General features: G+C 36.8%; 1 protein-coding gene across 27 annotated transcripts in view; it reads left to right on the plus strand.

Moving 5' to 3' along the window:
- The window catches only part of NFASC (neurofascin), a 220,330-nt gene that overhangs the window by 145,909 nt on the left and 60,974 nt on the right, over window positions 1-13,447 (plus strand). For 17 of the 27 annotated variants that reach the window (XM_060772940.2, XM_060772945.2, XM_060772947.2 and 14 more), the window contains 4 exons: window positions 2,022-2,250; window positions 6,489-6,604; window positions 8,662-8,866; window positions 13,119-13,241. In XM_060772940.2, the coding sequence (XP_060628923.2) occupies window positions 2,022-2,250; window positions 6,489-6,604; window positions 8,662-8,866; window positions 13,119-13,241 (673 nt within the window). The remainder of the gene's footprint in view (window positions 1-2,021; window positions 2,251-6,488; window positions 6,605-8,661; window positions 8,867-13,118; window positions 13,242-13,447) is intronic. The other 10 variants (XM_060772948.2, XM_060772959.2, XM_060772960.2 and 7 more) reach the window with 2 other exon arrangements.

Genomic DNA, 13,447 nt, shown 5'->3' on the forward strand with positions numbered 1-13,447 from the left:
GTTAAATCCTTTTGCCAACAAGACTGAAAACTGACAGGTCAGAGGTTTGAATCCAGGGAGAGCAGCTTGAGCTCCCTCTGTCAGCTCCAGCTCCCCATGTGGGGACATGAGATAAGCCTCCCACAGAGTGGTAAAACATTAAAATATCTGGGCGTCCTCTGGGCAATGTCCTTGTAAACAACCAATTCTGTCACACCAGAAGAAACTTGCAGTTTCTCAAGTCACTCCTGACACAAAAAAAATGCTTCTATTATAAAAACCTGGCAAAAGTTGATTACAGGGCAAAAAATGTGTCGTGGCAAGAGGGGTGTCACCATCCACCCATTTATCAAAGTTTGTGGCACACAAACAAAGTGTGTGGAGTACGACAAGTACATTCAAAGTAAGGTTTATACCATTAAACAAGAACTCATATTTTCAAACCAGGAATAGAATTCTGTCACTATTATCATTATTCAGAGGCTGTATGGCCATCTGTCAGGACGGCTTTGATGCTGTATTTGTGCCTGGAAGAACCAGGTTATGTTCCCGAGTTATAAATGTTGGTTCCTCATTGCTTCTATTGTAAAAACATGGGGAAAGTTGATTACATGGCAAATTCTGATAAATGGATGGATGGCAATGTTAATCTTGCCACGACAACGTTTTGCTCTGTAATCAACTTTTGCCAGGTTTTATGATAGAATCAATGAGGAACTGATATTTATAACCCAGGAACAAAACTCATACGAACAATGCACATATTCGCATCAGCGCATTAAAAAAATTAAGCTGCCAGAATTTCCGGTGGACCTTTAACCTATTAGTTATCAGTAGCTCCCTCAACTTCTGATGAAGGTTGATCCAGCTAAAACTGCATATGCCTTGTTTCTCAGGAATTGATTCCAGCAGGACTAAGAAGCTTTCTTGTTTCTTCTGTTTAGAAGGTGGCAATGACAGAATACCGTCACTTTTCTTGAAAGATTTTGAGGAGACATCTATGGAGTCAGGTGCATAGCCAGGAGAGGGGACGGTTAAGGGTTTAAGCTCCTCCCCCCGTGAAATGTGTCAGGTTAAAAGAAACCTTGTTTACTCATGAATTGATTAACCAGCTAAAGTTCACCAGTAAACCAGTTTTGATTTTTTTTTTACCTGATACGTTTCAAGCGGGGGATGTTGAACCCTTAACCCCCCCCCCCCTCTTCCCGGCTATGGTCATGGATAGAGTCAAAACAATTCAAAACACTTTAACTTTGGTTGAAATAGTTTTGCCTTCTGGGATTTCCTACCAGTTATTTTTCTGGGCATAACCTCCCAAAAGCTCACCAAAATCCATGACCATGATCACCTGGGCAAGACGCTAGCAACTAAAGGTCTGTCATTCATGAAACAGGCTTCTTCCTCAGGCAATGATGCCAAAACCATATAGGAGAATAAACACTCAGAGGCCTACATTTGTTATTTCCATTGTTAGCTAAAATGATCTGATAAGATATAAATGCAGGCAGGGCCCCTCTCCTCCTTAGTTATGTGGGGACCCAGGAGAAAGAGCAGAAAAAGACAGTTTTATTTCAAATCCATTAGCAGCAGTAAGGTAACTTCCTTTGCAATACTGTGTGAAGTTAACTGCCCTTTTCTTAAACAAAGAACATTGAATGTCTCAAAAGGTTTGTTGTTGCATCTGGAAAAACGTTTAGGTGCTATACAGGTAAAACAGCGGGATTTAATCTAGAAATTTGTATATCCATTGAAGGTGAAACTCTTTCCTTTGGACTACAGTTGGCAAGTTTAAAATGTCAAATTACCATGAGATTTTTTAAGAAGGCACAACAATACTCATAAATTTAGAAACCTGCATAAAAAGTATTTTGCATAAGAAATACGATTTTTATGTGTGCACACAAAGGGGGATTAGGCCATGAGTTCAAAAAGCCATGCAAATTGAATAAACTGTCATAACATTACACAGATTTTTCATAATGTGACACTGTGCAGAGAATTTTCTTGATTTATTTTGTATTTATTTTCCTTAATTCTTCAAGCCATTAAGTGCAACCCAGGTTTATGGCCCTAACCTCAGATATATTGTAAAATGGAGGAGAAGAGACACACGGGAGAGCTGGAGCAACAGGACGGTGAAGGGAGACATCAGCCAGTACACTGTTACGCAGACACCCATCTATACACCCTACGAGATCAAAGTTCAAGCTGTCAATGACTATGGGATGGCTCCAGAGGCAGACACTGTCATTGGCTACTCAGGAGAAGACTGTGAGTATTCCCATACATAGAAAGAGTGTGATATACAAAAGATCAATTTCCTTCACCTTTTCTCATTTTTTAGTATTAGAGTGTGCTTTCAAATTCAAGATCTGTCACACTTAGCTCTTTCAAAGAGGGACCATGAATTTTAATAGTGAATATTTTCTGTCTCACTTTGAAGAGCAGAAAGAAAAGGAAGGCTCACATAAATCTTCTTGACTGCCTTTCTATAGACTCCTAACATCCATGTTCAGAAAGGTCAAATTAATACAATATACATTTTCATCTAATTTTTCTTTACTATTAACTACAGCTATAGCTTGTTTTTCAATTTTAAAGTGCTCAAGATAACACATGAAAAACCACCAAAATATGTCAACTGTAAATAAAGCCACAGTAACATCAATATCCATATTGATGTTTTTTAAAATTTAAGAGACTTGAGATAGTATAATTGCTATATTATCTCAAAATTTTGAGTTGATACAGAACTATAATTTCCATCTCATAATTGTGGCTCAGAGGGATTCAGGGACCTACCCATAGCCCTAGGCTTAACTGTTAGAGTAATGAAGAAAAGCTGGCAGACAAATATTAACTAATAAATACACAAAAGGAGACTTGGTTAAACAGCCTTTCTGTGGTGAAATATTAGCTATATGTCCCCGTCCATTTGTTACTGAACTCGAACTACCCTCAGCCACATATTTCTATTTGAATACCCTTTTACTAATGGGCCCTGCTTTTGAGTAATTTATTTCTCTTAGCCTAACAAGCTTCTTGGAGGTTGATATGGATAAAATTAGATTATGGAAGAATCCCCAAGGAGGTATACTATATCTTTAATTTTTGTGATCTTGTGGAAATCCAAAGGATTTACATAAGATGTTCTGAATTATTTAGGTTTAGCACTGTTACAATTGTCACACCTAAATATATTAGGCTGCCTTCCAATTTAGGAAAGAACATAAGAGGTTTTTCATGTTTCAGAGATGAACACTTTTGGGTTTCTGCCGCTTTACATATACCAGATCCGTTTGTTGTTCCATAATCATAACACTGAAAACTATCCACCTTCCTGTCTGAATGCAGTCTTGTACATGCGTGCTTGTGTGTGTGTGCATATGTGCGTATGTTTATAATTGATTTTCATTGCACTGTCCCTCAATACCATCCATCTAAAGCGAAACACATAGACGTTCCTATGTTTTCCATGGGAGATTAAAGCACATGCTTACTTCACATTGAAATCAGTGCTTAACTTCAGGTGACTCTAACCTGTTTTTGAAAAATCATTCATTTTTCTAGGTCTTTCATTAGAATCATTTTATCTTTTCTTTACTTTTTTATCCTCTCCTAAACATTTTGTAAAAGGTTTATTATAAAAAGGATCATCGGTGAAATACTTAAATGAAATGTTTGTGTAAGTATGAACATTAGTAAGTGATAGCCATGATGCTGGGGAAAACAGATGCCATATGGCTACCATTTTAATATCCAGCTGACCAGTATAGAGTCTTAATGCACAACCAGTATTGATTTCACATTCACCATAAAAACAAGTGACTACTTATCCATATGGCTACTTTCTGAATTGCACAAAGAGCTAGTAGGCTCTCGGACAGGGGTGGGCAACCTCTGAGAGTTCAGTAAGGATTTTGTCCTATTCTAGATTTCAGAGGAAATTAATAGGGAGGGAGAATGAAAGGTGGAAGGGACAGATGTAACTGGAAAGGAATGGAGCGGGATGAGATGGAAGGGAGGAGGGAGATAAATTACAATGGCAGTATTAGTTGAGCACCATTTGAGCAACACTTTTTTCTAATAGGTTGATTTCAAATTTGCTAGTGTGCAAAATTAGTTTTTAGAATATCGTTTCAAACATAATGTTTACTTTCTTCAAAATCATACCTTACGTTCCATTGCTGTAGTTTAGAATCAACATCTGTAGTCTATGAATAAGTCAATGCCATGATAAATGCTTGGGGCGGGGGGGGGGGGGGGATAATTATAGCTGTTAATAAAATTATATGAGTTTGTGAATGGACAGAACTTGGTTATTGGATCAACTTCTACTAAAATATTATCCAGTGAGCCAGCAGTGATGTGTTTCAGATTGAGTGATAATTTACTGTTCTCATCAGATTGACAAAGCAGCTGCATTTTTTCCTTATTTCCTCACTTTGTAGTGTATACAGTATTCAAAGCAGAATATCTTGTTGGTTGAATGTGTGATTTTTTAAATGAAAAGTGAAAAATGAAGTACTCACAAATATCCAGATATTTCCAGTGTAATTCTATGTTCACAGCTGACTGCACATTTGAGCTAGAATCCTATCAATTTATCCACTGAATCTCAGGTGTTCAGTTTTGATTCAACAATCTCTTGGAGTAAATGAAATAAAAAAACTTGGTTTAACAGTTTTATAGCTAGTATAAGACAAGCATGTGAAAATTAGACTTACTCTTATATTCAACGTATCTAAGAAGAGGCAGCCCAATTTCAATCTAGTCATTTCAGCAAATTTTGTTGAACAAAGTTTTGCCCAAGTAATGTTTCTAAAATATGCAGAACTCATTTGATCAGAATTGACAAGAAATAAAATAAATGTGTACAATGAGGACAAGTGTTTATCTTTTCAAAACTACATTCAGCCCCTTGCATAATAGTCATAGTGACTCACGCTCTAGTTACCTCTCAATTAGATTACTACTGCAACATGCTCTAGTACAAAATGCAGCATCCGGACTGGTGTTATGTGTGCATTTTAGAGATCATATAACACTAGTCCTACAAAAACTATACTGGCCTCCAATTTGCACCCAAGATTAATTCAAGATGCTGGTGTTAACATATGAAAACCTAAACCACTTGGAGATAAAGTATCTGAAAGACCGCCTACTCCCATACTATCCTGCCAGAAAATTGAGATCATCAGAGGAGGCCCCACTGTATGTTCTAACACCTTGTGAAGCTAAGTTTGTGGATACATGTAACAGATCTTTCTCTGTGGAACTCCCTACCATAAACTGTTAGGCTGCCTCCATCTCTTTTATGCTTTTGACAGTCTGCCAAAACAATGCAATTGCTGTTGTAACTATTTCAATACTGGATTCTAGGATTGTTTTTAGACTGATTTTAGGAGTTTTTAAAGAGCATTCTTATGTGTTTCAGAAATGTTTTCATCTTTATATTTTAATTTTTTATGTGTTCGTTTTATGTGTTTTTTATGTGTGGGCTGGGAAGCAATATAGAAATCAGTTAAATAAATTAAACCAAGTAAAATAAAGAATAGGAAATATAGTAAAACAGTTTTGCAATCTATACGTTTTGGATCTCTTTTTCAAAAAGTACCGAAGCACTTCCACAAATGTTCCCCGTTATCTACCAGTGTTCTTATCTCTATAGGAAATACTAATGTTTGAACGCTAAAGAACATGATAGTTATTCTTCTAAAAAGTCTCTGATACATGTGAGAAGCAGGGTACAATTGCAGCATGTTCTGCTTGTGGTCTTCCTACTGGTGGGCCACTTTGTGAATATACCACTTGACTAGATAGATCTTTGGCCTGATCCATTGCAAGCTATTCTTATATTCATATGTAATGCCAGGTTTCCTTATCTGGCATTACAATTGCTATGTGAAGAAATATACCCCACAGGATTCTGTGAAAGCATTTCTCTTGTCTAATAGGGTTCTTTCTAAGATTTGAATTTTAAAGCCTGCTGTTTGTGTGTTGTGAGCGGTGGTGGGTGGCAGTTTTTGAATTGAGAAATCATATTCTGCTAGCAAGGAATTTAAACTGTTAAGAGATTATCATAGGAATGACTGTATAAGCATATTATGTTGCTGATTTAGCCTTACCAAGTGCTTCCTTTTAAAAAAAAAATTCCCAACTGTTTTTCTGTTGTGTGTAATGTCAGTTATGCAAATGTGTAAAAAATACTGTGAGGCTTTGGGTTTACTAATGTACGGAAGGAGGGGGGAAAAGACAAGAGGTTGACAGCAGACTAGGATATAGGTTTTTCCAGTAGACCGGCTTGAAATTTGTATGTGAAATTGTTTGTGTTTCCACACGATGGCAGCAGATATTTTTCTTTGTGTTAGAAAACCAGGGTAGTCTTACAGAGCAATCTCTTGTTTACTTGGTCCACTTGCATTCCATAATGTCTGTGAAAAGAAATGGAACTTCTTATGAATTTCTCTCTTCTTAATCTTTGCTTTCCTTTGTTCCTGATAACATAGATCCTAAGGCTGCTCCCACTGATGTTAGACTCAAAGTTGTAAATAGCACAGCAGTCAGTCTGCAGTGGAGTAAAGTGTATCCCGAAACCGTCCAGGGACAGCTTAAGGAATACAGAGTGAGCACAACCAAAACCAAATCACTTCAACTATTAATACGGCTAACCCTGACACTAATGATAACTAGTCATATGGTCGGTTATGCAATGGGGATGACACAAAAGTTCTGGAAATCCCTGAACAACATTAAATGCACCTTTTAAAATGTAAGCAAATATAGAAATACAACCATAGCAAAGGTTCCAAGTCCAAATCAACAAGGTAGAAAAATTAAGGTCTAGAGACCTTGAAAATTCTTCTAAGTACATATTTGGTGTCATTAGAGGAGGGTTGGCTATAGCCTGCCATTTGTATTTGGTTTATAGCACTCACCTACTTTGTCTAGCATAGCCTTTGGGAAGGGATTATTGAAGTTACAATTCTTACCCTACTCTAAAGTTTAGTAAGGAACTTTTGGGCCCTTGGTTGCTGGTTCTTCGATTTTAAAGAAGCCTAGCAAATGTAGTTTTCATTGAAGTTCTTTGGCTGAAGTAAGAGAGCCCTGGAAGTTAAAGCAGATTTACCACTGATCTTCCTTTCAGTAGGAGAGCCAATCTGAATTTTGTTTTAGCAGTGTTCAGTCCAATGTTCTGAAGATATTTCGATCTTCTATCCCACACATGCTTATGAATGTTCATTGACTTCTTGCTGAATCAAAATGATGAGTTTGCATTCAGTTTTCAACTGAAAGCACAAAGCGTCTTTGTTCACAAATAGTTTTGTTTTAGGGGACGGACACACACACATATCTCATTCTGTCTTTGTTCATTAGTTTTTCCCTTCCTCTGGAATTGTACTTTTTAAACCCATAGTTCTTCTTAAATATGATTGTAGTATTCGAGGAAAAAAATCTGCTTTCTGGAGGTTAAAATACTTTGTGGAAGCAAGATAAGTCCCCTCCATACATGCACACACATGCAACTTACAAAATCCATACTATAAAGACTAGATACCCATGCCTATGACCATTTGCTAATTGCTCAGCCATTATAAAGAAGAGTTTGTGTAGCTTGTGGTGCCCTTTTTGCTGACATTACTGATCACATTTCTTTTCATCATGCTGAAGATCACACATTTGTTTTGTTTTTTAATGTGGATAAGAAAAGAGCTTCTGAGATGATTTTCCTTGTGTCATCCCCTGAGTATAGTTCCTATGATTTCTTAATTGAGAGTGTTTCCAGATGAGGTATTTCTTGAGCAATTGACTTATCTCTTAGAAAGAAATCGAGATGGCTGATCGCAGCTCTCCCATGATTTTCCATCCCAGATTGTTGTCCATTTTTCCCTATCCACAGAAAAGATGTGATACCTGCAAAATCATATTGATTGGTCACACTAGGAGCTCTCCGTCTGGACACACTCATAAATATGAATAATTTATTTCAATTTAACCAAAATTTAAACATTGTGCTAACCATGATCAGGAATGGCTTTTTTAAAAAAAAGAGAGAGAGAGAGAGTGAAAGCAAACGTATTCTGTCTGAACATAATTTATTTTTCTTTTATTCTTCCTCACAAACAGAAGAAAAACATATATGCACCCAAACCAGCAGCAAAACACATATTTTCAGAATTTCTTGAGACTGTAGCAAAGACTTCCTCTAACAATTTCAACATTTCTCAGATATGAGAATCTTCTTTGATGTTGTATATTTTGTTTTTGCTTCTGGATTTCTTGTCTCTTTATAGAAGTCTAATTAATTTTCTAGAATTCAAAGTTTGTTACTGGCTATGCGTGAGCTGGACAAATTAAACCTTCATTGCTAAAATACTAAATAACTAATGAAAGACAGGGGAGAAGATAGTGGGAAGATTGAAAACATTGTCAATTGGGAAAGGGTTCCTCATTGCCCTGGCTTCTGACTTACCTGTGATTTTGACTGAGATAGTCATCTTCCCTATATCTCTGCTTCTCCATCTTTGAAATGAGCAAAAACAGTATTGAAGTGTTCATCCTTTGTGTCATGGCTGCTGAACTTGAACTAATCCTTGTGTGAATACATAGTGATTTTGTTCTTGAAAAACCAGTAACACCCAAATAGGAAAAGCTTCACTTGCCCTTACATGTTTCTTGAAGGCTTATTACTGGAGAGAAAGTAGTTTGCTGAAGAATCTATGGGTCTCTAAGAAAAAGCAGTCTATGAGTTTTATTGGAGACCGGACACGGGGCATAGTGTCCCGACTATTTCCTTACAGCAACTACAAGCTGGAGATGGTTGTTGTCAATGGGAGAGGTGATGGGCCTCGAAGTGACACTTTGGAGTTCACGACACCTGAAGGAGGTAGGTTCCTCCAACACATTTACTTAGCTGTGCAGAAGTCTATCTTTTTATTGTGAAACCAGAAGAATTATATCAAACTGAGGTTTGAATCCTATGGGTAATCCTGACATGAGTAGATGTATCCATTGACTCAACAATTTATTCAATTACTTTACTTTAATTAGGAATTACCAATAGGATTCTGTCCTCAGAGCATTAACTTTTCATGGGTTTTGTAGCACAGAAACTGACAGAAAGCAGATAATACTCTGGGTGATATCTGCATTATTTTATTAGATCCATAAGTATCTTTGTATAACCACATCATCAAAAACAAAAGCCTTGGTTCCCTCAAAATGAAGCTGCTAAAATTATGAAACTTTTTGAAGAAACCAGAAGTGAATGCATATATGAAAAGATCGTAGAAACATGTGTTCATAAGCACATGTTCCTTTGATTTAGGAAAATAGGAAACTGCCTTTATGCCAATTCAGATTATCAGTCCACCTAAGCCAGCTTTATCAACATAAGATTAGAAATTACCTGCTGCTTCAGAATTTGCTGAACTGCAAAAACTCAATAGCTAACATAGCAAAAACTCAATAGCTAACATAGCCAGTGGCAATAGCTAACATAGCCAATGGTGAGGAATCCTCAGAGTTTACTCCAAACATATCTGGAAAGCTAGGTCTACATTACCTGTCAGTATTGTCTATGTTAATATGTTTTTAAATGATAGCCTTTACCAATCCATCCCAGAGAGTCTAAAAGTTAAACCTGGAATTGTTTGAATAACCTTTACCACTGAGCTGTGGGCTAGGTATTTTTGCATCTGCATGCATATGCATGGTGGTTCGTTTTAAATACTTAGTTAGTTTTAAGCATTTAAATACATCATTTTGATAGGTTACATTTCAAGAAACATATAGACTGCCTTCTGCAACCACCCTAGCCCTTCCTCCTCCACTGGGATAGCATCAGGACAACCCACTATAGCTCCAACGGTGTAATGCAAAACATATGAAGCTCCAGATTTTGCTGTACTGAGCCCCCTAAGACATACCTAACGTTGTCCACAATGAGGGATTATGGAGGTTACATTCCTAGCAACATTTTAGGGCCACATAGCTCTCATTCCTGTTCTGAAACCAGGAATATGTTATTCCAATGAATGCCATTTTATAGTATTAACTTCTTTCCTCCAGCTTCAGGCTCCTAATGTATGATTGATTATGGTAGACAGATGAGCTGAGTACAAGCAGAAACATCTGAAAAAGTGCCAGGAAGGATGAGCATGACACAAAGAGCTGCAACACCAGATTTGTTCCTAGTCCTGCTATTTATCTGCCATGTATCCCCCCCCCCCTTTCCCATGGAGATGATAAGTGTCATCTCCATACAAGGCAATAAGATAAATGGAAGGCTTTGGCTTAGTTGCAATTGATACCTAACTATCTTCAAACCCCTCCTAGGATGGATTTTATTATGAAGTGAAAATACTGCATGCATTTGTTTCCATGGTTGGACACAGTGAGGGCCACATTTGTCTTGTTGTGTCATTCAAAGTAGGCATGCGTTCATAAGTGTCAGTATGTTGTAATGCTAGGAAATAATGAAATCACAGAAGTGTATGCTAGATAATGCTATCAATACTAAAAAAATACCTTTATCAATAATTCCTTCCATTATATCTTCTGAAAAGTTAAGGGAAGGCAAGGCAGATTGGATAAAATCCAACAGTACATACTTGCCAGTATAATAGACATCATTTGTGAATCAGGTTTGTCCTTTTCTCTGCAGCCCCCAATTGCCCCCAAAAATCCTGCCAATGAGTTTTTAAAAAGCATATATCTTTGAGGAAGTAAAAGTCTGCTCACATAATCTTGGATGAAACCCTTACTTTTCTCAGTTGAATTAAGCCTGACTTTACATTGCTAGTGCCCCAAGTTCTGCAGACTAATATATAAATTATGTCTGGTATTTTTTTATGGTATATGATCTAACACATTTTCCAACCTGGTTCCTGTCTTGGACTATGACTGCCACAACCATAATCAAAGTGGTCTGTACATAAAATTAAGTTTCTTTAATTGTATTGAATATAATCTGGAAAGATAAATCATATTTTGAATATTACACTTTTTCTACCACTTAAACTCCCATTATTTTTTTATTTCTATTATTATTATTATTATGTTTATTTATGTCAAACTTTTCTCTCCACAAAGTAGACTCAAAGCAACTTAAATGCATCAATCCATAAGTGTGCTTATTTTACAGATAACATGCAAAGATAGTAAAAATCATCTAGACTGTAAATAACTGTCAGCATCTAATTAACATGCCATCTGAGTTTGTGTTGAAACACACATGGTTATTTTGCCTCAGATTTAAATGTTTTAGCAATATGAGCCCTGATGCTTGTCAGGCTGCCTATTTCTTTCTCACATGTAGAGGCTAATGGATCTATATCTAGGTTGTTAGTCCTAAAGTAAACCACTAAATAAATAGAATTTAATTCTGAGAAATGTGTTCAATTACCACATTTCTATTGATTCACTGAGTATCCTCTAGGTTGCGCCTAACAATTGGATTTATCTCATTAAAATTCATAATGAGAAGGAGAATATTAATGGGAAAATGCTGCCAAAAATAAGAAAGTGGATGAACTAAAGAGGCAAGCTATTTTGTTTGATGCCCAGTGGCCAGTCAATTTGTGGCATACATGTAAACTAGCACATATGACCTTGAGCAGCTGTGGATTCATTTTCTGCTCTTTTAAGAGTCTAATAACAGATTAGATCTTGATCTCCCATGATCATCCCAAGGGTGCCACTTCCCTGTAGTGTGCAGCAGAGTGGGCAAGCATTCACTTTTTAAAAGCTTCACTCTGATTCACAGCATGGGTGCTTGAAGGAATAATGCAACATATTCCAAAAATATGCCCATCATCTACTTCAGAACTGTATTTAGCATTTACTCTATAGGGTGGCAATTTAACCTCAGTTGTTTTCATTTCTTATTATCTTCCCAACTCAACCACAACTGTCATTCATTTTTAAATTTCACTGTCAGTGGAAAAGTATTGTCCCCATAATGGCTACAGCAATTTATCAAAGGGCTATGGCAGGGGAGTGCTATGGCTGCTGAACAGTTGTCCAAATTTGGGCTGGTATTCTTAAAAGCTGATGTTAGGAAGTTATAGTTAGCCCTCTACATGTGTGGGTTTCACTTCTGAATGTTTGATTATTATGTTCTCTTTAGGAACCTGTGATCAACTTCCATTGCAGCTGTGCTAGAGAATTTAAATATTTCTAGATATAACACTTAACTAGGCATTTGTAGGCCCTCCAGCACAGAAGCTGACCATTTTCTTTAGGAATGTCTATCTCTTCCAGTGGTCAACTTCTACTAATATTGTGCTGGAGGACTTACATATTAATAAGTATAACATCTCTATAGGCATTTGTAGGTCCTTCAGTGCAGAAGCTGACTATAGAACTATGCTAAAAGTACTAGATATTCCTAGAGATGTGTTTTTTCAGGGAAAAATCACTTTTTATTTGTTTATTTTTCCACTTTTGCAAGGATCCTTATCCCTAACTCCAGTAAATGTGAGGTGTTTACTGTACATTGACATGAGGCACCCACCTTTTCTCAGGTTACTGTTCAGTGGTAACAACCTCCCCCTACACACACACATCTCCTTATCAACTTGCTGCACTATTAGCTCTTCTGCTGCAACCAGTGGGACTTAAAAAGGCATGAACACTGTTGAAAGCAGAGTATCGCAGTTCCTATTCTGATATATTTGTATGTTTTGAGCCTGAGAACATAATTGATTGGGATGAGAGGAGGTATGTAATAATGAATATAAGCTGAAAAATAAGGGGCAATTTAAAAGTACAGGTATGATTAAATTAATTTTCCCTGAAGAACAGTTCTAATTTGTTAGTACTGGTTTTTAAATAATAGAGCAACTGTACTTGATGCCACTATAGACATCACCACAAACACACTCTGATTTAGTCCACTGGATCTAAATTTGAATACCAAACTTAAAACAATATTGTAGACTCTTGTTATTAAATATGCAATTGTTTAGGTTGCTTTAGGCATGTTTAGGTTGCTTTGAAAGCGCACACAGAAATGTTACATGGCTCCTAACAGGTCCCCATACCCCCTGCATCCCACCTTTTTATATGCCTATTATTTTGACCAATCTATCTTTTTCCTCTTCCCTTTTCTTTCCTGGCCCCGTGTTTTCCTAAAGTACCCAGCGGTCCTAGGTATTTCAGAATCCGCCAACCAAACCTGGAAACAATCACTTTGGAGTGGGAACACCCTGAACATCCCAATGGAAATCTTATTGGATACACTCTTAGATACCAAGCCTGTATGTCATGTGTTCAATTTTTACTTATTTGTTTTGTCTCTAATAATTATTCATTGGAATCTTTCGGGGTATTTTTTAAGAGTCACTAACAAATTTATTCCTAAGTGGTTAAAGCATGTGTTCTTCATTGAAATTTGTAGCTTTCTTAGGAAGATATTTCCAGGAATGTGGGCTGTTGGAAAGGCTAACTTTTTTTTAAAAAAAAC

The sequence above is a fragment of the Anolis sagrei genome, chromosome 4, assembly GCF_037176765.1.
Source record: "Anolis sagrei isolate rAnoSag1 chromosome 4, rAnoSag1.mat, whole genome shotgun sequence".
Classification (NCBI taxonomy): domain Eukaryota; kingdom Metazoa; phylum Chordata; class Lepidosauria; order Squamata; family Dactyloidae; genus Anolis; species Anolis sagrei.